The sequence below is a fragment of the Lepidochelys olivacea genome (assembly GCF_965140295.1).
Source record: "Lepidochelys olivacea isolate rLepOli2 genome assembly, chromosome: 11".
NCBI lineage: Eukaryota > Metazoa > Chordata > Testudines > Cheloniidae > Lepidochelys > Lepidochelys olivacea.
Window position 1 is genome coordinate 18,237,001 of NC_140421.1, and position 27,490 is coordinate 18,264,490.

Sequence of the window (27,490 nt, forward strand, 5' to 3'; positions counted from 1 at the left end):
TAATTCCAGGCCTCCTCTGCCTTTAGATCCACAAGTTCTTCAGTCCAATTCACTTCCCTCACTAATTTCCTGAATTTTTTTAAGTTAGCTCTTTTGAAATCAAAAAGTAGTACAAAAATAAAAGGCAAATATGGATTCTTCTTCGAGTGATGGTCCCTTGATGTATTCAAAATGTGGGTGTTGCATGCGCATCATGTGCCGGAGCTGGAAGATTTTAAACAGCAGTGTCCATTGACCCACATGATCATCTTATGTTGCTATGTGTTCCAGGAGAGGTTTTAAGAGGTCATGTGGGACGATGCACCCTCAGTTCCTTATCACATGGTCGGAGTCAGAATGATCTCTTCACGTGCTTGTAGTTTCTATGAAAACAATTGTCTGTTTATATATAGTTAGTTCTGCTTCTTTCAGTTTAGTCCTGTAAATAGAGTAATTAATTAGTGTACCTACTAGCCCCGTACAGGGCTTTCCCAAGCCAACTTGGAGGCTTATGCCCCGCATTCTGGGGTTTAAAAACTGCCGCATGCCCTTATTCGTTCTCCATGAGCGACAAGCACACTCGTCTGTACTGCCTGGGCCTGCTGCGATATCTGCAAGATTTTTCCAACAAGGACCCGCAAAGCTCATCTCCTGTGCCTCAACAAGTTCCTCATGGCGGAGGCGCTCCAGCCTTATGCGGAGTCCGATCCTGGACTGTCGGTATTGATGGTGCACTGTCCTTTACCAGCTGTGAGTGCTCTGTCCCCAGCCTCCCGCCCAGATCCACCGGCACTGCTGAGACATGAGAAGGCAAACCAGGAGTGCTGCAAGTGCTCCCACGAACACTGGAGCAGGTCCCTGGGTCAGACTGCTGCAACACACTGCATTCCCTCCCCGAGCTGGGCCCAGACAAGCAAGACCTTGTGCAATGATCCCGCTGTGCCACCCTCTAAGACAGGGGCCAAGGCTAAGTGGAAGAGACTCCCACCAGCATCACTGGTCCCAGTGATGATGGAGGGTTGAGATAGTGCTCTGGTGTGTGCTCTTCAGCCATGGCAGGATTCTCCAGGCTCTGCTCTGCGTACCTGTCGGTTTGGCGGGCAACTGGATGTGCCCTGGACACTGGGACAGACAGAACTGCTGGTCTCCCCCACCCACCTAGAACTGCTGTACCCTCCCTTGCCACTTCTCTCGGCTCCATTGGGCCTCCTACGCCAGTGGATGCATCACTCCTCCTCCCTTTAGACCTGTCTCCATCAGTCACGGTACCATCAGTCCATCACTTCCGGAGGCTTCTTCAGACTCGGAGGGTTTCTCGGCAGAAGAGCCATCCTTCTCCCAGGTCTCCCAGTGTAGCTCAGACTCCTGAGCATGCCCATCTCACCAAATGCAGTATGCTCTGGTCCCAGCAGAGTGGTACCCATATCCTTGGGACCCAAAGTACCAACAGGACCTGGTCTCGTGGGACCAATGGCTCCTGTGGGACCCTTATCACCAGCTGTACCTGTTGGTGGCCTAACACCATCCCATCCAAGCCTCTCCACTGGGCCTAATTGACTTGGACCTGGAAGAGGACCCAGAACTCGAACCAGTACAGGCCATCATGCAACCCGCACAAACGGTGTGACACATGCGGGAATCCTGTGCCCTTACACCCAAGAGGGTGGTATGTAGGTACTTCGTGCTGGCTAACGGGGCTGACTTTGTTTTCCCGCCCCACCCCACCCTGGCCTCCCTGGTAGTGCATGCAGCCACGGAACAGTCACTCCAGCACTCCTCTACCTCCATTCCTCCGGATAAGGCAATGAAGCATCTGGACCTCCTGGGCCGCAAACTGTACTCCTGCGCAGCCCTGCAATTCTGCATCTCTAACTACTAGGCTCTGCCAGTGAACTATTATTTTAATAATTAATTATGCCAAGCTGGCAGAGTTCTTGGAGGACATCCCACAGGACAAACAGCAGTTCCTAGCCCTGCTGGCCTGATGCTGTCTGATGTCCAAGGTCAGCCTCCAAGCCGCAGTAGGTGCTGCGGACACAACCTCCTGCGGGAGTGGTGTTGAGGCAGGAAGCATGGCCTCAATCGTCCGGGCTTCCCAGGGAGTCCAATCCACCATCCAGGACCTCCCCTTTGACGAGGACAAGTTGTTCTCCACTAAAATGGACGACGTTCTACACTGCCTAGAAGACTTGAGGGCGACCCTCTGGTCCCTCGGGATTTACACTCTGGCCCCCTACCACCAGCAAACTCCTGCACTCGTACCCACCATACAAACCCAACCAACTGTTGGTGCCCCCGATCCCAGTGCTCACAACCATCGCCTACCACCACGCCTCGGCATCAACAGAAGGCCCAATTTGACGTGTCCCTGGCAAATGTCCCCTGGCACGAGAACTGCTGTGCAGCAACATAGCACTCCATCCACACTTTCACTACACCATCAACCAGTGGGCAGCCATGGGATGTGCCATCCTGCAGCAGGCCTTACCCGTCATGTCCTTGCATCCACCTCCAAGCTGATCACTGCTTCGTACTCACCCGCATTTGGAATACAAATAGGGACCATCACTCGAAGAAGAAAAAGAGGGAGGTTACTTACCTGTAGCTGGAGGTTCTTTGAGATGTATGGTCCCTATTTGTATTCCAGTACTTGCCCACCATCCCCTCTGCTGCAAACTGCCTAGTCAGTGGTAAGAGGCCGACTGAGGACGTGTTATCCTGCACAGCCTCTTATAACCTGGCCTGGAGCACGTGGCAATGTAAGATGCCAGTGTGTTTCAACAGACACTGCTGCTGAATGCTTCCAGCTCCAGCACATGGCACGCATGCACACCTGTGTTTAGAATACAAATGGGGCCATGCATCTTTTCGAACCTCCAGTTACAGGTAAGTAACCTCCTCTTACTGGTACCTAACCCACTTCTCCTGTGTTTTGACGAGTCCTATATAACACTGTAAAATCCTATAACTACTCATACCCAAGTTGTGATGTCAATTTCTGGGTGTCTGTTTCCTAATGTTTTTACACTGACTAGTAACATCACATTCAAACTTTCCCAAATACGTAGTATTTGTACTTAAAAAACAAATGTAAAGTGGTGAACACAAGAAGAAATTGCATGATGCCTGCCAGTTGTCATCTGGCTTCAGAATCTCAGCTGTATGTTTGATCCCTTAATTACATTAAATAGTTTAGTTTGTCATGGCTATCTGAACACACGTGGTGATCTTTTTCTGAGGCAGATTCCTGGCCCTGCTCCTCAAAGGCCCTTTATTCCATGCCACAGAACTGTTTCCATTTCAGGGAAGTAAAGCATGTGTGTATTCATGCAGTTACCCCTCTTGTTTGATCTCATTAGCATGCACCCCATCATTCTGGATTAAAGCAGATGCAAAACTAATCTGTGGTCTTATTGCCCACCAATGTATCTAGGTGCCAAAGCACTAAAACGTCTGTTAGCATCAAATTGAATTGTTGTTAGTGTGGTGACAATAGGGCCTTATTTTGCCTGCTTGGGAACCATAAAAAGTAGGTCAAGTTGTTTTCAATAATGATGTTACAAGCAGGTGCAAGAGACCCAGGCAGAGAAATTGAAGTAGTCCAAGCACAAAAGGCCTGCTTGATAAGGCTCAAGGACGATGTTGAGGTTGGATTTTATAAATAAGAAAATGTAGGAACAAAGTTACCTATGCTTTTGATACGGTGTCCCACGGTATTCTTGCCAGCAAGTTAAAGAAGTACGGATTGGATGAATGGACTATAAGGTGGATAGAAAGCTGGCTAGATTGTCGGGCTCAGAGGGTAGTGATCAACAGCTCAATATCTAGTTGGCAACCGGTATCAAGCGGAGTACCCCAGAGGTCGGTCCTGGGGCCGATTTTGTTCAACATCTTTATTAATGATCTGGATGATGGGATGGATTGCACCCTCAGCAAGTTCACAGATGACACTAAGCTGCGGGGAAAGGTAGATAAACTGGAGGGTAGGGATAGGATCTAGAGTGACCTAGACAAATTGGAAGATTGGGCCAAAAGAAATCTGATGAGGTTTGACAAGGAAAAGTACAGATTCCTGCACTTAAGACGAAAGAATCCGTGCACAGCTACAGGCTGGGGACCAACTGGCTAAGCAGCGGTTCTGCAGAAAAGGACCTGAGGATTACAGTGGATGAGAAACTGGATATGGGTCAACAGTGTGCCTTTGTTGCCAAGAAGGCTAAAGGCATATTGGGCTGCAATTAGTAGGAGCATTGCCAGCAGATCAAGGAAAGTGATTATTCCCCTCTATTCAGCACTGGTGAGGCCACATCTGGAGTATTGCATCCAGTTTTGGGCCCCCCACTACAGAAAGGATGTGGACAAATTGAAGAGAGTCCAGAGGAGGGAGTGAAAATGATCAGGGGGCTGGGGCACATGACTTACGAGGAGAGGCTGAGGGAACCGGGCTTGTTTAGTCTGCAGAAGAGAAGAGTGAGGGGGGATTTGATAGCAGCCTTCAACAACCTGAAGGGGGTTCCAAGAGGATGGAGCTTGGCTGTTGTCAGTCAGAACAAGGAGCAATGGTCTCAAGTTGCAGTGGGGTGCGGGGAGGTTTAGGTTGGATATTAGGAACCACTATTTCACTAGGAGGGTGGTGAAGCACTGGTATGGGTTACCTAGGGAGGTGGTGAAATCTCCATCCTTAGAGGTTTTTAAGACCCAACTTAACAAAGCCCTGGCTGAGATGATTTAGTTGGGGTTGGTCCTGCTTTGAGCAGGGGGTTGGACTAGATGATGTCCTGAGGTCTCTTCCAACCCTAATCTTCTATGATTCTATGCCCAGGTTGGCCTTACGGAAGTGAGTTTAATTGGTGAACAAAATGAGGAGGAGATGAACTATGCTGCACACTTTCCACCCCAAAGTCCCTTTTGGGGATTCATAAAAGGAGACTTGGGAAAAAAAGTCTCATCTCACCTTCCCCAACTCCAGCACAGAAGGAGCAGACCAGACTGAAGGAGTTTCTTTCCTTGGGAAAGCCATCTGGACTTGCTCTTGTTAAAGGACCTTTGCTCTTCACCTGTGAGTCCTGAAAGTTATCATGACATCCAGTCCTCAGCCATCAGTGGGGATACCTGATGTCAGCGCTGCAGAGGCTCCAGTCAGTTGCATGTAAAATCCTGTTCTGTCTCCTTTCCTTTTTTGTGTTACTTTCTGCCTTCTCCCTCCTTTCCGCGTGCTCTCTCTCTCTCTCTCTCAGTTGTTCACTGGATCCTGAAATCAACTGTATTGCGTGCACCAGCCCAGTGAGATACAGGCCATCCAGCCCTGCCCTGTTTGAGGAGAACAGAGCTAACCAGGTGATATTCTGACCAAAGTGTGAGCCAGAGTCCAGAGCAACTGGTAGTGTAACTGACCTGCCAGCCTAAAGCATCCATTCATGATTGACCAGCCGCCCAGTTTTCCAAGAACATCATTAACAAAAGCTGTATTTTTCCCCACCTTTTTCTATCTTGTCTCTCCTCCACCTGGTGTCTGTGTGTTTGTAAAAAACAGGAAAAGTGAATACCCTTCACACATGAGGACTGGGAGTAAAATTAACCCTTTCTTTTTCATCAAAGAAGGGTTGTTGGTAAGATGAGACTATTTTGCCTCCAAAAGGAGAGAGGCTTTAATATGTTTTGATTGTTATGCATAATTACTCAATTTCAGCTTTTTCTTGTTTTGATTTCTAGTTCTTTGTTGTGTTTTGATCAATAAACTTCCAACTTTAGAACTCTGGGTGTTTGCCAAGAAACCACACAAACCAGAAAAATCCTGAACCTTTATAATACTGTTTCAGCACTGGACAGTGAAAGGGTTTTATAAAACCTTTCACTCCTTTGGCCCTCGAGAGCAATAGAACAGTGTACACTGCTCATCCCTTGATTTGGCTAGATTGGGGACTGATTTGAACTCTTTCACACCTCATCCCCTAACTGTTCAGCTTTTCACATTATGGGAAGGCTTTTGTGAAATGGTGGGTGGTTTCAAACAGGATGTGATGTCAGTTAGATGGGCAGAGGTGCAACCACATAAGAAAAAATGTAAGGTGTAAGGTGGGACCTGGCGTGGAAATACACATCTTGCTGCTGTACTGAAAATAATAGAGGGAGCAGACGTAGGACAGATCTCCTTCTCTGCCCCCTCCTGCACCAGTGGTTTCACCTATAGGCCTGCTTTTAGTAAGGTCTCACCCAGCCAGGTGTCAATCCCTCCACCAAGTCCTCCCTGCCTGCAGCTCCCAAAAGCTTCACCATGAACTCTGACATGGTTGTCCTTTCTGTGGGTCAGGACTGAAGAGGTGACTCTGAGCTCCATCCGTTCTCCTCCATGGGAGGACATTGCAATTCAGGCTGAGTCGTCCAAGTGCATTAAACCTCTAACCCCGTCATTGTTTTTCCTTATGTCGAATTCCTGAACTTGCTAATTTGGTTAACCTTTGAGTTAAACAAGTTTTGTATTAAACTCTTGGGGCGGGGTTCAATATGCTACTGAAAATCACGTGCTAATTGCACTGATTTAAACAGGCATAGTTCAGCGGGCAGGCACTGTAGAGGCCTCATACATATAGGCATGAACTACACCTCCTGTTTGTCCTACAGAGGCCTCCAATCCTGCTGAGCTGTGTGCTGTCTTTCTGCTGTGAAAAACCTGGGACTCGCTACTGGATACTAATTCGAGGCAGTTGCTGCAACAGGTAAAAATTAAAAATGATTGGGCTGCTGACACAATGTTCTGGAGAAGGGAGAATTTGCAGCCTCCAGGCTGGGCTAGCAGTTGGTTGCTTCTGATGCTCTGACTGACCATACTGGTGGTGGTCTGCTCCCATAACTGAGATGCTTGGAGAGAGGCACAGTCCACCTGCAGTCCGCTGTCTGCCATTACTGCATTTCAGCAGACAGTGCGTCTGTGCCAGAGAATCCTCGTGCTAAACAGAAATACACCAATGCAGTAAAAAGGGTTTCTCCAGATCCTGTAGGGAAGGAGTTTCTGCAGACTTCGGGGCTCCTCCGAGTAGCAGCCATTGCTGATTGTGGTATTAACAATTAATACTTCATATCATCAAAGCAATACCAGTACACATGCTCACAGCATCCCCTGGAATCATCCCCATTCTACAGAGGGGAGAAACTGAAACATGTGAATTGATAACAGGTCACATACGGTGAAATTTGATTCAACCCCCCGGGAGCAGGGCAGTGCAAATGGCCTGTTTATGTCTTTAGGGGCAGCTGAGACAGAGGCAGGGAGGTCACCTACCAAGACCCTTTCTCGGGATAGTCAGCTTCAATTTCTAGTTTGGGCTCCATAGGAATTCCAATGGCAGAGGCTACCAAGGAGCCCTACTCTTACCCCTTCCTTTGCCAGCCCTGCACAGCCCAGCACGCTCGGAGCTTCCCAGGCTCGCTGAGTTGAGCAGAAGGTGAAGGCTGTTTCTACTTCTGTGTCCACCAAATACACACTCATGATGCTACCGGACTCATGATATCTGGTATTTTGCTAAAAGCCTCAGTTCCTGGAGTCATGTGACTCTGAGATCCCAGCTTTCATTGTTTTGTTTTGTCTTAAGTGTCCAGTCCTCATGGTTGAGGAGAAAAACTTGGAAATATGAAACCTAAAGGTCTCAACAAGAGGACAAATAAATACCCCCAATTAATTTTTTTTTAAGTCTCATGGTTTTTTGGAGTCTGACTCATGATTTCTGAAGGTGTGGTGGGTTGGCTGAACTGTGGACTTTCTGCCAGTAGGGCTTGCAGCTGGGTTCTGATGACAGAATCAAGTCCAAATCAGTGTTAGCACTGTCTTACCTGGCTGCTAGCCAGGTGCTCACCACACAAGGCTATTGGCTGTCGTCCATAATAGTGTGCTCACTATCTCCCTCCTGACCCACTGTGTAATCCAGTCTAACTCAGGCTTCTGTGTGACACACACATGGCACTGACCCAGTAAATGCAGTTCATGTACTTGCTACCTATTTTTAATTGGCCTGGTGTATCCAGCATCTTGTTGCGGTGAGGCAAAGGGTTAATGACTTTCAATATAGACTTAAAACAATAAGTAGCATCCTTCGGATGTGGGAGACTTTTAATGCTGTAATGCCTGTGCCTTTAAGAAACAAGATCACAAAGCAATGACACTGATTTGGATAGCAGTCTCATTACCCCTGAAAAAGAAGCATTTTCTATTTACTTGCCAAACAGATTTAGAAAAGTGATAGGCCTTCAACAGAGGAATTACTTAAAACCTACCTCCTGGGGGCTCTGTGGACTTAATGTCATTGGTTGGTCTCTCAAGTCAGTTATTGTGTTTGTCCATCACTAACCTGGTGGTGTCCTTGTGCGCCCCACGGTCCATGGGTTGCCAGCTCCCAGTGAGGGTGCAGCGTTGAGCAGAGCAAGTGGCAGCACCTTGTGATTGAAGTTCAAGAAATAGCAAGTTTGTTTCCCAATCAATGCACTATCCTAGGAGACTTGAAAACTGAAAGTGAAAACATTCCTTGGGAGAGGTGCTGGCCTGATAGCCTGGAGAGCGAGCATCTATAGCAGGCCAAGCTTCCACACTTTGCCCATTGTCTCTCAACACTTACCAGGAGGTCCATCCTCGTTCATTCCTTGGCCCCTCTGCTGCTACTGCCAACAAGAATAATGCCAAATGTAAGAGTGCTTTTTATTCCAGGGGCATTAGGGATTGGACTGGATGATATTAGCTGTAGACCCAGGCTGAAATGCGCATCTGGATCCAGTCTGTTAAGGTTTATATATGGGGTTTTGCTTCAAACCTGTTTTGAGAACAGAACGATTTGTAGGGAACATTCTAGACTTATGCCTTACAGATAAGCATGATGCTTCCTTTCATGCCATTGTTGACTAGAGGCAAGGGGGGGTGGAGATGTGTGCGGGCAAATGAGCACAGGATGTTAGTGCACTTTTCCTAGCTGAAGAGCTGGGTTCAACAATCTGACTTTAGGTAAAAATGGAAGTGAATGTAATTTGTGATTCAGTTTCTCTGTCACTAAAATAGAGGATGGGTGGGCGGTAGTGCTTACCTGCCTCACAGGCCTGTCTAAGGGTATGTTGACAATTAAACACCCGCAGCTGGTCTGGGTCAGATGACTGGAGTTCGGGTTGCAGGGCCATAAAACTTCAGTGTAGACATTTGTGCTTGGGCACGAGCCTGGCTCTGGGACACTGCAAGTGGGAACAGAAAAGCCTACTGATGTAACCCAAGGACTTAAACAAAAAAAGTGTAAAGCACCGGAAATCAATTAACCAAAATTGGTGCGTGAGAAATTAGGCCCAATTCATGAACAAAAATGAGATTTATTCCATGCTGCCCTCCCTTTTGGGGTCCTTAAAGAGGCTTTGGAGAGAAAAATTGGCTACTAGAGCAAACTTGCGCTTTACCATTATAGCTGCCACCCCCACCATCTCCTGGGACCCCGAACCTACATCCTAATCCTGAGAGATGTCCTGACCAGACCAAAGAGAGAGGGACCCAGATGACACCATCACCTTTACTGGCTGAAATCTGAACACAAGGTGGGATGCTGAAACCCCCCCCCACCCCCCCCAATCCAATCACACTTTCTCCTTGCCTAGCTTATTCCTATCCCTCTCCTTTCGCCTTCTGTGTAATGAGTCTGGCTTAGCCATATTTTGCAACAGCGCTGTAAGCCTAGAAGCAGCTAAATGCAATGCCCTGAACAGCCCAATGCTGGCGCAAGTTTACCAGGTCTCAGAGTAGCTGGTAAGACCATGTACCATGCCTGTGTTTTTCCAGCAGAGAGGCTGAAAGTGAAAGTCAACACCAGAGACAGAAGCTGCATTTTCTATCTTTGTGATTCTTTTCTTGCCCCCTCTTTTCCCCGGCTTGTTTTGTCTTTTAGGAAACAGGATTGAACTTTAACAGCAGCAGCAATGACAGCTCCAGCCCATCTCTACTAACTTCTTCTTCTTTCCCCAAAAGGACAGTTGTTACCATCTTGTATGCCATCCAAGAGACTGTCCAACAGGGTTCTCTACCCCCTCCCCTTCCCAAAAAAAAACCCCTGTCTCTGGCTAATGGGAACAAGGGATGTTGAAAGGAAAGCCTTGTTTCGTACTTTACATTTTAAATTATTTAATTGTTTTTCTTCTTGTCTCTGTCTCTAATAAAAGGTTCAAATGATTTTTAAAGGTGTGTTTTCCATGGTAATGAGCAGGCCGGGGTCTCTGTATATCCTACCATGAACCTTGTTTAAAACTGTCTGACTGTGTTATGTTAACACCTTTGATTCTTTGGGTCCTTTATTCCATCTGAATTAATACAATAGTGGGTATCGCATAACTGCTGCCTAGGATGGCATAATTTGCAGTCTCTGTTCAGGAGAATCGTATCATACCCAGAATATCAGCTATTAAAGTGTATTTGCAATCTGCAGTATGGCAGAGTTTTTCCAGGTCCAGTCTGCGCTTATGACTGGCTATAGCCAATGCTCTGAGATCCTTTTTCGCATGAACACCGACCTTTCTCTCTCTGACGCACTTGTGTGCACACACTTTCCCTAGGATCACCTTGAACTAGGGCCATTTTATATTAGCAACTTACTCCAGCAGCTATGATCAACAAATCATATTTTAAAAAAGAAATCTGGCCAATATAATTCAATTTAAGCATTAAGGGTGAGATTTTTCAAAAGCACTTAAATGACTGAGGAGCATAAGTCTCATGGAAGTCAATGGCACTTGTGCTCCCAAATTACTTAGGCTCTTTCGAAAATCCTGCCTTCTATTAACTTCTCTGGGAACAGGCTCAGGCTCTATGTTGTTTGTTTCCTGGACTCCAACCGAGTGTCTGATACGTAATTTTTCTAAGATCCAGATAACAGATATGTAATGAACAAAACAAAATACACTGATGATTTTGCTAGCTGTTTTACTAGCATGGGATTCTTTTGTACATTAAATAAGCAATTATCTCTCTCACTACTGCAGCATATCATAAAAATTACCCTTTAAGATGAAGTTCAATCTCTCTCAGAAGAATACACACAAACTGTGATAAGTTTAGCTTCACTTCTGAATACTAGAATGTCTCTCCATTGCTACTGTCTTGGCTTTTTCCTCTTAAGGATTAAAATGTCATCACAAGTGTTTCAGGGGTTTTTTTTGTATTTACATGCCAATGAATGTCTGGCTCCTGGATGATCGCAGGTGATCTTTAAAGCACCTATGACAATTCAAAATATGCTGGAATTAGTTTAATTTAAACAATGCTAAATAGGAATTAATTCTACTTTCTTGAGGAGTCAGTCACAGCTCATGTTTGTGAACTACATAGTCAAGGACATAATCCTGTTCGTATATCCATATATCTTTTTATCAGAAGCATTTCAATTCAGTTCTAACTGAGAGACCTCTCAATTGTTCACCTTTTAACTTCTCTGCTTTCACAACAGCATGTCTCCAGTGCTATGCTCCTGTTTACTCCAAGCACTAGGCAACACTGACAAGCAAAACAACTTTCAAGGAAGTCCTTGACTGAAAGGGTTGATTTTCTTCAGTGCATCCAAATGTTAGTGACTTGCATACCAGAGGCAGTCACATTAGAAGCTAGGAAGTGTCTTGGCTAATCCTTCTCTTGCTCTAGCACCTTCCCCCATTGCTGAAGTCAGGAAATGACTAGATGGACCTCAAGTCTGATCCACTAGGGCCATTCCTATGAAAAGTAGTGAGGCTGAAGAGTGCAGGAGCACTGATGCCACTGAAGAGGCAGAAAAGGACCCTGCTAGCCGTGACGAGTTCTCCAGCTACATTCAGGCTGTGGTTCCACTGAAGAATATTCATGGGTAGGACACTTAAATAACCTGCTCTTCTCAATCAGTGAAAAAGCACCTGTTCCATCAATATCTACAAGGCGCTCCAAGTTACCAAAGAAAAAGGATGATGGAACAATAAGAGGGACTAAGCGAAAGCTTGATGAATGACTTCATTTAGTTTGTGCTTTGGAAAATAGTTTCTGGCACTACCCAAAATTAATGTATTATTAAAGGCTCTGCCTTATGCCAAGTGAGTCTTTCATTCTTGGCATATGTAGAGATCATAAAGGGCAAGACAGTGTTTTGCTGAGGTTTTGCTAAGCTTTTGTTAAAGTAATAAGTAAACGTAACTATTATAATTATTGCCAGAGTGTTAAAACTAACTGGGTACAGATATCTAAGAATGTTGGACAACAGGGGCAAACTGCATGGGAAAGGAAAACTAGGGTTAATAAAGGAATTTGGAGATTTTCCTGACTATGGTAACAGACTATGGTGTGGGGGGGTTGTGTATATATACATGTTTAGCAGCAAGTTAATATTTTTGGCACAGAATACGCTGAATCTGCATTCCTGCATTAGATAAATTAAGCAACAAATGCATACTAACACTGGGCAACAGTACAAATTTGCATTGCTGTTTTAAAAAAAAAAACCCAACCTATGGCAAATGCACTGCAATATGCTACTGCTTTTGTGGAGGTCTGTCCATACTTTACCTGGTGCTTACTTTGTTAACGGTTGTGGTCTTGTCTCCCTGTGATGCTGAAAAGTACTGTATGTACTGCTGAATGGCATGTAATGATCTTTAGTATCATCCAGTGGCATTATGGATATTACAGCTACTACTTAGCACTGAAAAAACCTTTGTTTGCAAAGCACTGTACAAACTTGAACTAACCCAAATTAAATACAAAAGACCCAAATGCTAGAAAATGAAAATCCAGTTCACAGTGAAAGATGCATTTTCTGCCCCATATTTCCTCCATACAGAACAATTGGGGGAAATAGAAGACTGTAAAGCCACTTCTGTAGTAGCAGAGCAATATTAATTGGGTATAGTAGTCTTCACTTCCTAGTCCTAAAGAACTAGTGGGGTTTTGTGCAGCACATGTCCCATCACAGAGGGAAGGGGTGAACTGATTATGTTTTCAGTAGTATGTGTGTACAGATCCGTCTAAATCCTAAGATCTTAACTATGAAAGGGGCAAGAGTGGACATGCCAGGGGCTCTTGCTACTCCCAGTGACTTCTTACAGATTTCCTAGGAAAGCATGGCCAGAGGCTACATTACTTGTCTGTATCTGTTCCCTAAAGAAGGGGACATTTTGGTGGGGGAAAGTAGCGCATCTGCTAAAGATTGCTGGGAGTGGGCAAAGTAACAGGGGGCTGAGAGATGCTGTGAAGGCCTCTGTGGAGATAGCCCTGTGTCCCCTTGCCAGAGATTCCCAAACTCTACATTTGTGGGCCTTCCCCCTCAATGTTTTCTGGGGATGAAGGGGCCAGGCGCCACCATCCCTAAAGGAGGAATGCAGAAGAAACCGAGTGGAACTTCAGAAAAGTTTGACAGTGTTTAGGCTGATGGTGCATTGAGACCCACCCTGTCATGCTGACCACCAATTCTGTCTCATTGTTTCCTTGTATTCCTCCATCTGTTGGCTCTTAGACTGTAAGCGCTTTGGGGTAGGGACTGTCTTTTTGTTGTGTGTTTGTACATCTCCTAGTACCACAGTATCCAGGTCCATGACTGAGGCTCATCAGCACTACGGTAATACAGATCATAACCTTGTTGAGTATTTTGGCCTTTATCTGGGTATAGAATTATCACATAGTGGAACCATCAAGCTGCTGTTTTTACTCGGTTGCAGTTTGCCTGAGTAAGGATATCAGAATTTGGTCAACAGTTTGTAAGTGCTTTATGACTGGGAATCAAATAAACATAAAGTATCAAAAAGCAATCTATTATCAATTCCTCGACAATTTGATTGTAGGTCTGCTGTTGTATGGTCTCAACCAAATGAATGTGGATCTCCCTGCTTCTTGATGTATTATTCCGACCTCCATGATAGCATAGCTCCTTTTGTCACCCACGAGGGAACAAATGAAATGCCTCAACACTGATTCATTTCTGCACACTGTGAAGCCAACCTGAAATATACAAAGTATGGAGGAAATTGCAGTGACCAGAGAATCTAGTTTAATGGGTGCTGTACAGGAAGACTTTATTCTACAATACATTCTGGAAACAGCTGTCAAATGTTACGTACAGGTACTGTATAAAATAGATAAGTTTTATAGTATACATCGTGGTTCTTGGATATTATAAGTAGGATATTAAGAAATACATAGGAATGTGTGGTGGAGGGTGAACAGTTTTTTGTTTTTTATTTTTTTACAGAATAACCTAAATCTAATGAATAGCTTTGTATTTCACTGCAGTTCAAAGCCGTCACTGCTGTACCTTCATCAGGCAACAGAGCAACCATGTAGTCACAAATACTGGCACATCTGTGTATGGTACAATAAAAGAGTGAGAATCATATTTCTCATACTGGTCCTTCTTGTGCTTCATTTTGGCTTTTATCTGTACAGTAATACTTTCTGTGCTTATTTGGTCCATGCAAAGCAGTGTACTGTGTGCGTTATTTGTTAAATAAAAATGAAATTCAAATTAGAAGAACACTTGTATTTTAGATAATTTAGGACTAATAAAATAGTATGAAATTAAACTCTGATCATAGCAATGAGTGGGTCTTATGCTGTTTTCTCTGTGGAGTCCATCCTCCTAACTTGAGACAAAAATATTATTTACTTCAGTGCTTTTTAAGCGATGGTTGTTAGCATCCATAATCTACGTACAGTACCTTTGTTGAGTTGTGAGCTGAAGAGGTTGGCAATGGCTGTAATTCAAAGTTACAGCACAAATTTGGAAAGTTTGAGCCAACAAAAAAGTAAAAACAAAAAAAAGGCTCTGAAACTGGCACCTCTTATCTACAGACATCTATTATATCAATAAAAACAATTTCACTCTAGAACACAGAACACTGCAGCTGGTTTGGAATGGCAAATTATGCATGTTTTCTACTGTCACTTACAGGATTCAATAGCTTACTTGAAAGGAAAATGCTGCTGTTTTGCTGCGTTGTAAGCAGTGCACATATTTGCCTGTTATACAGAGAGATTTCCCATTAAAATAAACTTTAAAAGAAAATATACCATGGGAAACAAACTGCATATTCAGTGAAATATCAGTGGCACCAAACATATCAGTTGCCAAAACATACGATGCTGCAGTTTCAGTCTATACAGAGGAGAGGGGATCTGTCTTCATTCAAACATTTCGTAATGACGCGTTTGCCTTACACGTGGGACCATATCAATAAGCAACCTGCAAATAAAAGCACAAGTGAGTTTAGGTCGAGCTGTAAGGGGAAAGCATACAGTTAGGGGAGTTGTATTAGGCACTCTCATGAAGGAAGGTTTATCTCTTCACTGCTGATCAGAGTGAAACCAGGCCCAGAACCAGCCCTGCCCAACCTTTAAGAAGCTGTGGGGAGGTGGGTTCTCCCTCAGAAGCATTCGAAATACCAGGTGTGCTTCTCTGTACTTTAGAAGATGTAAACACAAGGGGCTAGGTTATGGCTTAAAGCCACAGGCCAGTGTGGGAGTGGTGGGGGTGAGGAGCAGGATAGTGCTGCAGTGAGAGTCCCCTGGAGGAATTCTAGCTGAAGCAGGGTTGGCTCTGCCAGCCTGGGAGAGGATGTATCCCCCTGTTGACACCAAGACTGCTTTGGAAAAAAATGTTATGGTGGAGGAGAATGGCAGAGACTGCACCCTTAGTGCAATCTGCTCATTGGCCAGAACTCACAGCAAGGCTTATCCCTCAGTGGCATGAACTGCCCCAGAAAGACATGGGAGCTTGTTAGCACTTCCCCCCAGAAGTGAGAATGACTGCGACCTGGCAAGGCAGTGCTCGCAAGCTGTACAGATGGAATCTGCTTGGAGTGCTGACTGGCCATGGCAGATCCTGGCCATCCAAAGCACTAGTGTGGAAGTCAAGGGACATACTTGAAAGATTCTGGGTTCTGTCTGTCATGTTTGCATTTTTCCTGCTGTAATGTCCCCATCTCGCCTCTGCTGTAGAATATAGATTTCAGTGATTTTACAAGAGCACGGTTCCTTCATTTATAGGAGTGGCATTCCTAATTAAAATGTTAACTTTTCAAAGTGGATTATAAACTAAAAATCATAGGTCTGGGCACTAGGTCTCTGCAAGGGAGTCCAATAAAATAGCTTCTATCATTTTAATTATTATTATTTTCCTACGAAGTGGAGGAAAAAAACCTAAAGACATTTATCACCCAGAAGACCTGCAGTGAAATTCTGGCCCCAATGAAGTCAATGGCAAAACTCTCATGGATTTCAATGAGGCAAGGATTTCACTTCCAATTTTAGTGTCACCATTCAAGAATCCCTTATCCCATTCATTTCAAATCTAGTAGAAAAATTATTTGGGTCTAGGCTGACCTATCGGTTTCCAAGCCAATATACGGTGTATTTTGTCGTGTTCGAGAGGGAGGCCAATATCCAGTATATAATTTAAACTCAGTTGCAGCATTCGCCATGGATGCTAACCTCTCCCTATACTTCACACAGGAAAAAGAGGGCTTAGAAATGTGCCATAACAATATTTTAGAGGAATTCTGACCCCAGAATTATGCATCTATCCTTCAAAGGTAAATATCCCAAAGCCAAAATGTGGTGTTAAAAAAAAAGAAAGAAAAGTACACACAAAAATAGATTAGCTAAAACAAAGCAATACAAAAAGCCCTAAAATTATAATATGTTTTTGGCTTCTCTGTAACATAAACAAGCTTTTGTTTTTTAAATCCAACTGCCACCACACTGCACACTGTGCTAACAGCTACCGTACTAAATGCCAGAGATTTATTACACCAAAGATATACAAGCCTCTGTCAGCTGACACTTATTATATTTGAAACACCAACAATCCTTTTGTTAAAGGTGGTGTACTGGATAGCAAATACCTCTTAACAAAAGAGATATGTGTTGAGTGAAATATAATTGTTATATGAATGGGCTCCATTTTGTTATATAACTATTCTGTTTTCATTGCAGGATTAATGGAATATTGTTTTGTTCTGAAAGAAATAACCATTCTAACTTTTTTTTTAAAGGAAATATTTTGAGAACAAATAAACCCTAAACATGCCCAAGGGACTAGATGTTCACGGGTGCAGAGATTTTTTTTTTCACCACAAGGTCACCTTTCAGTGACTAGAAACTTTGTTCTCCCATAGAGTGCTATAGAAACCACACCATGGCCCACCTAGAAATTAGCCTCTCTCCCATCCACTTGAGGAGAGCAGGTTCTCAAACAATTAATAAACAGCATTCTTTTCTTTCAGACACTGTTGCCTTCAATAACTAACAAGCTCTGTGGTAACGTGATATGAGCTGCCATGCTACAAGATCCCAGTGCAGGAGCTAGCTGCCAGAAATGTGCAGGTATGCACACGCTTTCCAAATGAAGACACACATTCTAAATGAGGATTGCTCTTGTTCATTAACGGGCAGGACATTTAACACTGTAGATCATGATGAATCACATGAATGTGCTTGCTAATGCAAATTACAAAAATAAGAAGTTTAACTCACTTGACTCCATAGGCAAGTATTGTAAGTCCCATTAAAATTCCTATACTGCCATCCAGGTACCAGACAGAAGCATTGTGCTTAAAAACTTCTGCACTTAGAAGGATGGAAAATCCCATTACTCCACCTACAAGAGAGTTGAAACCTGGAAGAGAAAAAATAAGCCATACAAATCAAGGGGAAGCACTCAATCTCTTAGCTTCAGCTTAATGGCCTCAATTGTGAAGAGACACTGTGGGGACAAAAGCCATTATACTGCACCTAGTAGCACAGAGGGCAGAGAGTCTCTGCGACTGTAGAGTAGAGGCCATTTAATGCTGTGCTGCATTGAGAAAGAAGGCACATGCTCAGCCACAGCTTACTATGAGGCTCTCATTTGGGGGGGAAAAAAAATCAGAGCTGTAATGTTCAGTATCAGCCCTTTATATCCTAGGACCTGGTGGTGCTTTTCATTTCCAGTATGAATGAGGTAACGTCCATCTCTTGCCATCGTCTCTCTTGTGCAGTCATCAGCCACCACTTTACATTCCCCTTTTAGTTTCCATTCTAAATCCTATTCATGGAGTCTCTTTCCTTGAGCAGCTTTGCCACTTTCAAAATATCTGTCAAAGGGTCATTCTATCTGAAAAGTGATCCTTTCTTTTAAAGGCCCCCTTATGGTTCTATATAGTTATTGTTTGTTTCTCATCAGCGTCCAGATTACTACTGGAAAAATGAACACACACAAAATCTTCTTTCTAACTTCACAACTTGCAAGCTCAATGTTTCAGGCTGGCATCTGTCTTCCTTTCATAATACCATGGATAAAGGTTCTGTAGGCCAAATAATACTCTGACAACTGTCTAGGCCTGTTGCTAAACATAGATGCCCTTAAAAACACATGTACAATCTCAGTGTATTCAATAGGTGTGGGCCCGTGTTAACTGGTAAGACATTAGTAAGTAACTTAATCAATAACATGACTCCACCTCACTCTCCCATAGTGTGTGCTGTACTTCTGTGACTTCAAGGAAGCAGAGTTGTCTGTGAATACACACTTGGAGCAGATCTGATGAGTATGAAAGTTCCATTTTTACATCTAAACTTCAAAGAATTGCACTTTAAGATTTGTTTTTCTTTTGATCCATATATCCTGCTTTAATGTATATTGGCGCTTCGTCTTACAGCTGAATACATAAGAGAGTGAGTCTGCTCAGACTATTCCCCATACACATCAAAAGATCTGCATACCTGTCACTCCCAGTCAGCAGCTTTCAGGCTTGATAATGTACTTTTCAATCCAAATTTTTTACTTTTCTTTCTTTTAATGTACCAGGTTAGCCCTTCAAAGGCCTTTCCTCTTTTAGGGCGTTTACTGTCACTCCTTGACATCCTGCTTTTTAAAAGAAAAAGTCCTTCCTCTTGCTGCATATTTGCAGTCACCTTTTTCCTCCCAGACTCACACTTCACTGTTTCACCCTTTCACGGTCGGTGGTTTATTTTCTGCTGAACAATGGCCTTCCACCACCAGCCCTCAAAGGCCAACTCATCATTCTATAATTTCCCACTGTTAACAAGGGTGTAACTGCGCTGGTGGTCAGAGTGTCTGTATAGATCAGATGGTGGCATCTGCCAGCACTTTAGATATCATTTTAGGCCTGCTTGGAGCAAGATTCGAAGATATATTGCTTTAAGTGCTCTAGTATTAGGAACAGTGGGAAACTGTAGGAAAAATAATGTGGTTCAAACACAGCCAAAGGCTCTAACTCTCTGCCTGCTGAAGCTCTTAGCCTAGTCTCTACCTGTTTTATATTGCACTAACTGCTATGACATCTGGGTGCCAACAGACCATAGTATCTAATACTCCCTGTCTATGGTACTCATATGGGTCCCATCTGAGTGCCTCTGAATCTTTATTGTATTTATCCTCACAGCACCCCTGAGGAAGGGAAGAACTATTGTCTCTTTTTTATGAGGAAATGAGGAACTGAAGCACTGGGGTCCTGATTTTCAAAGGTCTTTCAGCCTGAGACACTAAGGGCATGTCTGCACTACAATTAAAAAAAACCATAGAACTGAGTCTGAGCCTTCATCATCTGACTTTGGCTTGGCTGTGGGGCTAAAAATATCAGTGTAAACATTTGGGCTTGGCTGTAGCCTGGGCTCTGAGACCCAACCCATTCATGAGGTCTCAGATCCTGGGCCACAGTCTGAGCCCAAATGCTTACGCTATTCTTTTATAGCCCCACAGCCTGAACCCTGAGAGCCCTGAGTCAGCCAACCTGGGCCAGCCGTATCTGTGCGGCGGGGCTTTTATTGCAGTATAGACAATACCCTAAGTGACCTGCCCAACATCACACAGGAATTCTCTGGCAGAGCAGTAAAGTCTCAGGCTTGTCCCTAACTGCTGGGGCATCCTTTCTCCCCTTAATTTTTTGTTCATTCTCCTTGTTAATTTCCAAGGGCAAAAGGGAACTCTGATTAAAATTCTATGGCATGAGATAGCCTTCCATTTGGAAATGCTGCTTCCCTCTCAATAGTAAATAAACCCCAGTGCCTTGTATCTATCACTCAAAAGAACCTGAGCAGAGTGGTTGTTAAGTGATGCTCTCTTATTATTAGGAATAATAAATGCTGTACAATGTAAAGGTTTTTTCATCACAGGATCTCTGAGCACTTTCAAACCACTGACTGAAGCCTCACAACACTCCTGTGGCTGAGGTAACTGTTATAACCCCCATTTTACATATGGATAAACTAAAACATAAAGGTACAACTTGCTCAAAGGTCACACAACAAGTCTGTGACAGAACCAGGAACAGAACACAGGAGGGGCAGGCCCCATTCTCCAAACACTAGACTATCCTGTTTCTCTTAGTAATGGCCTTGCAGTGGAAGACCAATGCTCTCAAAAAGAGGAACTAGGATCTGGGAGTGTTTTAGCTTTTGGACAAAGGGTTTAATTTTTCTTTTGACGTTATCATTGCAGCCCTTTCCCAAGTAATGCAAGATTGTTCCCTACAAGCCATTTTCTAGTGTTTTGTCCGATCTATCTTTGAGTCCCAAGCAATTCAGCTTTCACTGGTTCCTTCTGGGAGACTGTGCCACAATCTAACACATCTCAGAGCCAGAGAGTTTTCCTTAAACATTCACTCTCTAAATTTCATCCCATCACTCCGCAGTCTACTATCCTATGTTCCATTCTTGTCCTTGTTTACAACCTTCAAGTATGGGCAAACTGTTAGGCTAATAGAAGACTGAAGAGAACATCACTACACATATTTAGCTCTTTAAGCTCTCCTACATCAGTCCTTCCTGCCACATAATCATTTTTGTTCTTTGAGCTTTCTCTTATTTCTCAGTGTCTCTCTGGTAATGTGTGGAGAGGGAGGTGAGATGGAATCAGTTCTGAACGCTAATGTTCCTGAGGTTTGAGTTCTCAGTAGAATACCATTTGGGCTAACTGTTGTTTATTTGTGTTCACACAGATTTCAGCACGACTATGTGCTAGGTTTAAAAAAAATAGCATTTCCTAGTTCTGAATGTTCAGAGGTGGGATTTTCAAAAACGCTTAAGTGATTTAGGAGGACATGTCCCACTGACTTTCTCCTTTGTGTCAGGTACTCTGAAGTCACTTAGGCACCTTTGAAAATGCCTCCCATTGTGTTTTTGAGAATATGCTTGATAATGCTGACTAGATCTAGTTTACCAACACTTGGGGTCCGGACAGGAAGAAGCAAGCTGGGAAAAAAATGGTTGTTAGAGAACATCAGTGATTGTTCTTCATGACTGTAGCCCGCATTGGCTTAGTAGGATTTACAGTATGAACCTGGAGCTAAGGAACTTTTAGGCCACAATTCTGCCCTGAGATCTGTAAGCCTCCAAATGGAAGGTGTATGGATATTTGAGGGGACAACTGGCTCCTTGGAATGTAATTGCACTGCGGAATTGGTCTGCTCTCTCAACCACAATGGCAAGGACACTGGAAAAAATTCACCTAAATGAAGAGAAATATAATTTGGACAATTCAACCCATGGCTATACCCAGAAAATATTCTGAAACAAGGCGCAGGTCTACACTACAGCCAGGATCGATGTTCTGAGATTGATCCATCGGCAGTCGATTTAGCAGGTCTAGTGAAGATCCACCAAAACGACAGCAGATTGCTCTCCAGTCGACCCCTGTACTCTACCCCCAATGAGAAAGTAAGGTAAGTCAATGGGAGAGTTTCTCCCGTCGACCCCCCACAGCAACTCAACCTAAAGTACGTTAACTCCAGCTACGTTATTCATAGGTCGACTCACCGCGGTAGTGTAGACATAGCCAAGGACACTTGTGCACAGACCTATATTGCCATGAACTCTATAGAGTGTACACGGAGTAAGAACTCTAATCAGAAACTCCCCTCTACTCACATCCTGACAGACTCATCTTGCTGCAGAACACTGGTGCTCCTCCGTGTTGAATATACAGCAAACTTCCTATCCCACAGAGAGCTGTGAGGGTGAATACTCAAACCAGCTATGTGCCATTCTGTATGCACACAATTTGCTCTGGGATGATGATGTTGCTGACTACAGTTCTTGTGTCTGGTGGTTCAAGCTTTGTCATCTAACAGAAATACTGGAGAAGGAACTTGCTTCTCAGCATAAGGGAGAAATAACGATCCAGGGGCAGGATTCAAAGAACTGAAGATGTAAATAATTGAAACCACATAATAGAGAAAGAATTAGCCCTTCAAAAAAGTGAAGATAACAAATTAACACAGACAGGGTTTTTTGTTCCCTCCACAGGTTGTAGCCTGAGTTTGAGTCTTATATTACAGACAGTTAAATACCTCTCTGAAGTACATTTAGTATTTAGCGAAGAGACTCTTCTGAGTCTTGAGAAGAACTCTGGAGTGTCCAATGATCAGCTGCCAGATCATGAAGGTTGTATTAAATACTTCCCTTGAAGCACATCACTAGCTCACAGCCTCCTCCTACTAATACCTCAGGCATTTGAAAAGTCAGGCCTTGAGCAAACTGGCTTGTTAAACCTGTTGAGAAATGGATTTTTTTTCATGTAAAGCCCTTCAACACAAAGTTAGCCATAGAAATGAAATCTCTCTCTGCTCAGAACAAAGGTAGGTACTGTGACAGTTTAATCTGACATCCCTCACATGGATTCTTTCAAAAAAAAAAAAAAAGGAGGACTTGTGGCACCTTAGAGACTAACAAATTTATTTGCGCATGAGCTTTCGTGAGCTACAGCTCACTCTTGATAGAAACAGTTGACATGTCCCTCGGATAAATGATCTGCCTAACATTATGAAAGACTGACATGTCCAGCCTGTTCTCAGGGGGGGAAACCCAGCATTTCTTGCCAGTGACTGCCATTCACTGTCAAACTCTCCCTTCCTGGGTGAGATTATTGTGTTACTGGCGGCAGAAGCACCAGATCACCACTGACCTCTGAGACAATTCTCAGTCTAGCTTCAGGCCAAGCCATAGCACAGAAACAGTGCCAGTCACACGCCTTACCAGCAGCAAAACAAAAACTGGTGATGTAGGAGGAGAACCAGAAAGGAACAGATACACACAAGACAAAGGAGGACAGGATTTTTGAAAATACCTTCTTACTGCCTGGAGTGGGGGGAGGGACTTTGACAGATAGCAGAGTAGGACAGAAGTCCAAAACACGTGTGGCAGATAGGGGGCTCTTGCCCCTTCCAACTCCCTTTTGGTTCTCTGATTAGCTATCTATTGGCTGGGAAAGGGGGATGGGGCTAGTTGATTGGCTGCTGTCTGCCTCTCCTTGCCTACTTAAGCTGAGCTAGGGCTTTTCAAAAGCCTCTTCGTGTATATTTACACTGCAGTAAAAGACCTGCTGCATGGCTACAGCTGGCCCAAGTCAGCTGACTCAGGCTGATGGGGCTCGGGCTGCAGGGCTAAAATTGCAGTGTAGCTATTTGGGCTTGGGCTGGGGTCCCAGAGTTCAGGCTCCAGCCCAACCCCAAACATCTACACTGCAGTTTTTAGCCCAGCCCAACTCAGTTGACCCGGGTTCTGAGACTCTATACCAAGGGGTTTTCGTTGCTGTTCGGCCATGCCTGGAGAAAGCATACATGTGGGCAACATTGCAAGAATCATGGGACCAGAGCCAGCACATGGAATCTTTTAGGTTCCCAGCTCCAGGATGCCAGGACAAGGAAGGCTCGAGGTGGCTTCTACAGCCAGGCGATGCAGCACCCAGAGGAAAGGTAGGCACTGTGGGACCACCCCTTCCTGCTTCTGGGGGCGCACTCTGGTAGAGAGGTCTCTAGCCTGTCATGGGGGTCAGACACTTGGTTCCCCGACCTAAAGGCACAGCCTGCTCAAAAAGTAGGAGTCCTGCAGGGTGGGTGGGTATTGATGCACCTTGCTTCCAGAGCTGCAGAAAATTCAAAACAGAGGAAGCTGCAGGGGACTCAGCAGTGCACCATTGCCCCTCCCTGCTGCTGGGAGACAGGGGCAAGGATGTGTGGGGTGGCTGCTGCTGCCATAGGAACATCCTGCTGCCAGGACTGTCCATGGTGCTGCTGCCCTTTTCCTCACCCTGCTCATGGGGGAGGGGGTTGGGGCACACGGGAGGCTGCTGATGGTGTGGCAGAGGGCATTTCAAGCACCATTCTAGGAGACATTCAGCTGGGACCTGGCAAGATGCTAAGTCCCCTCCCACCCTTATCTCATGGGGGAGGGTGTTGAGGTCAGGGGACAGCATGGGCCCTGCTCTCCACCCTCCAAACCCCACCCCCCAAGGGGGGCAGCTCAGGACTGCAGAAATAAGGCATGGGAGGAGGATTGGGGCAGCTACTGCAGGGGGGAGGGGCCTGGGAGTGGCCAGAGGCCTTAGAAGGGGTTTCCTCTCCTGTTCCCTTGGGGGTGGGGGCAAGTCCAGCCCTCATGGAGACACTGAATGGCGGCCTCAGAGATGGGCAAAGATTACTTTATGCCACTTTGTCAAGCAATCATGGACCTAAGGTCACTGCCCCATGGGGGAGACAGATTGTCAGTCTTCCAGGACTTCAGAGTGGATGGGGACCACTGGCAAGGGAACAGTGGTGAGGAGGGGAGCTGGAGGGGGACACTCTCTAGCCTGGATTGAGGATCAGAGTAGGACAGAGATTTCAGTGGACAGTACCCAGGACCTTGGTTGGGACCATTCACCTTGCAGCTGGCGGACAACAGATTCCAGGATTTTGCCCTGTTTGCCAACAGAGATCCACAGGTGATGCCCAAGCAACTGTGGACCCTTGGCTGCTGACAGTCACAGGAGTAGTCAGGAATGCAGTTGCCCCAACGACGGCCTGTGTGGTGTACCTTACTGAGTTCACGGAATCTAAAGCTCAGGAAGGACTCCAGCATCTGTGACCCCTCCCTTAGCATCAGGTGGTGAGAGATGCCATGTTCTTGGTGCACTACGGGTTGGCTCCCTCTACTATATCGGGTCAAATAGTAGGACTGTCCTATTGGTGTAAGCTAGGTTTCCCAGGCCTATGTAGAGATTTCCTAGAGTGGAAGCTTTTGGTCCAGAGACCAAGGGCAGAGGAGGGGTGACAGGATCTGCATAGCCACTGATATTCTTTCAGAGTTATTAAATGGTTTGCCCAGGATATGCAGTGCTGTGAGGGAGGCCATTACATTCAAGGCAGCATTTTTTGTGGCCGCCTTTGGTGCTTTCAGGGTAGCAGTGCCACAGACAACGACAGACAGGTCCAGGTGGGCAGTTTAATTACCGAAGGTACAGTGTCACTTGTGCAGTGTTGCTGCATTTAAGGTTCTCTGAAGTAGATCAGGATGGGAATGAGGCCTCAGTAGTGATATGGAAATATGCAGATGGATGCCTGTGCTCTGTAAGGGCACTCAAAGCTTTCCCAGCCAGATGGAACCAGGAGCCAGGCCCACAGTTTTTGCACGTGATGGTAGCTTCCTGACAAGACACCAGTTTGCTGCAGTAATAAAAAAAAAAAGCTTTGGCCTGCTGCAGTCTCAACCCAGTTAACTTTAGCTCATATTCTTTCAGGACTGGGGCAGTAGCATCAGCGGGCTTTGACTTTTGTTAGGTTCAGGTTATAGGACGCTAGAAATCAAATTGTTACAGAACTTTTGTCCACCCCCGGGGAAAGGTTGCTGGGACTGGCATTAAGTGTAACTAACCCTGTCTGTTTCTGAACCGAGGAGATATGCAAAGCATAGTCGATGTTTGAATTTGCAGACACTCTATAGGGCAATGGGCCTGCAAGAAGGTAGCCAGGTCAGCAGATGGATCACTGCTGGGCTTCCAGGCTGAAGCGGTACATATGCAGTGGGTTCAACAGGACAGGCATGCTGTGGGAGCAAGCTGCTTTTGGTATGGCAGATGGGACATGAGCTGGTCTTGGCACTCATTGATGCTGCTCGTTGATGATGGGTTGATTAAGCATTTGGGGCTGAATGTTGGTCAGGCAGCAGAGCAGGTGCATCATAATTGCACTGCAAGACTGAAGCCATTGGCCTTTGATGGTATGGCCAACAGGGCATGAGCTGGTCCCATCACTCACTGATGCAGGTAGCTGATGTTGGATTAAGCAATTGTGGCTGGACATTGGCCAGGTCAGCAAGTGGATTGAAACTAAGCTGCAAGGCTGAAGTCGTTTGCCTTCAGTGGTGTGACAGATCATGAAGCATGAGCTGGTTTCAGCACTCGATAGCCAAGCTACAGCCACTTGATGTCCTGATTATTCACCTGGACAGAAATAGTCCAGGGGACTGCACAGGATTAAATTTAGGGACTAGGATACAGGGGGTTGTGGAGCTCTTCCTACAAGGCACTTAATTTGTCTGGTCAGGGATGCTTGCAAAATGAGTTTGGTGCGGGGTTATTGAGCCAGCTCATGTCAACACAGCAAGAAAAAATGTGAACTATGAGGTAGCTGTGATCATTTTGAGAGTTTGGAGGTGGTGGGGTGCTGGTGGGGATAGCACCTAGTGATATCAGATACAATAGACCTGAGCTCTCTAGGAAGGGGATGGAGTTCATCTGTCAGATGCTGGGGCTGACATTTGGCTCCATGACCTCAGGGATTGGGTCAGACAGGAGATGCATACCAGGAAGGAATATATGTTCTGAGACACAGACAGGAAGAGGTTATTAGGGATCTTTGATAGAGTGATTTTTGTTGACAAAAGGAAAAATCCAAATTTGATAACATCAGTAGACTTTTATCCTCTACACAGGCAGCTACTGCAAAAAAGAAATGCTAGCATAATGGTAATGTTAAGGTTGGCATATCAAACACTCAAGTCAGCAAACTACTCCAAATGCTCAGGTAGCTCTAGCACTGTATAGTTCCTATTAATTAATATGATTAAGTATACAAGGTGTGTAAGGTGGATGAGTTAATATTGAGGATGAATCCCAACATTTGCCTTTTGAGTGCTTGATCTCACCATGCTGAATTAATACCAGTTCTGCATTTAATAAAACACAATATGCGCAAACATTTTTGTACCTGTTCAACTTCAAGGGCTCGGTCTTGCCCTCAGAAATATGAACATGACTCTCACTGTAGTTGATGAGAACTGTGTGTGAGAATTTGATTCAAAAAGTTTGCTTGGCGAGGTTCCTGGAATATCCTACTAGATAGTGTGTTGTGATGGTAGAATGCCCCCGGTGGTGCTACATTTTGCATTATAATGTAGAAGAAAACAATGCATTCTTGATTGGTGATGCAGCATGATACATATTAAGTCTGAGACTACTGCTTTAGAAAAGTACCATCTATGTACTGTCCCACATGAAATATAGACCTCTGAGTTATTTTCCTGAGCTGGCCACAAGATGTCACTCTTATTCCACAAAAATCCTGTACAACTGCATTCGTTCGGTGGTTGCATATAATATTTACCTGTTGAAGAATGAAATTTGATCTTAAAATGTCTCATTGTTTTCATTCTGTATTTTGCTATGTAATTTATCTCTTAAAAGAAATGAATGAACTGTTTTAAATGTCTGCTGGTGTTTTGTTCTGTTCTAGTCTT

The 27,490-nt window shown here is 44.7% G+C and overlaps 1 protein-coding gene and 1 long non-coding RNA gene across 2 annotated transcripts in view; one reads left to right on the top strand and one right to left on the bottom strand.

Annotated features, from left to right (window-relative positions):
* Nucleotides 1-6,530: 6,530 nt before the first annotated feature.
* LOC311528259 overlaps nt 6,531-27,490 on the top strand; it is a 33,602-nt gene continuing 12,642 nt past the window's right edge. The window contains exons 1-3 of the long non-coding RNA XR_014713556.1: nt 6,531-6,695; nt 9,411-9,537; nt 17,224-17,323. This is a non-coding gene — a long non-coding RNA (uncharacterized lncRNA). The remainder of the gene's footprint in view (nt 6,696-9,410; nt 9,538-17,223; nt 17,324-27,490) is intronic.
* TMEM163 (transmembrane protein 163) overlaps nt 13,760-27,490 on the bottom strand; it is a 158,229-nt gene continuing 144,498 nt past the window's right edge. The window contains exons 7-8 of the mRNA XM_084643054.1: nt 17,474-17,615; nt 13,760-15,182 (exon numbers count right to left, since the gene is read on the bottom strand). Coding sequence (XP_084499180.1) covers nt 15,122-15,182; nt 17,474-17,615 — 203 coding nt within the window. The 3' untranslated portion in view covers nt 13,760-15,121. The remainder of the gene's footprint in view (nt 15,183-17,473; nt 17,616-27,490) is intronic.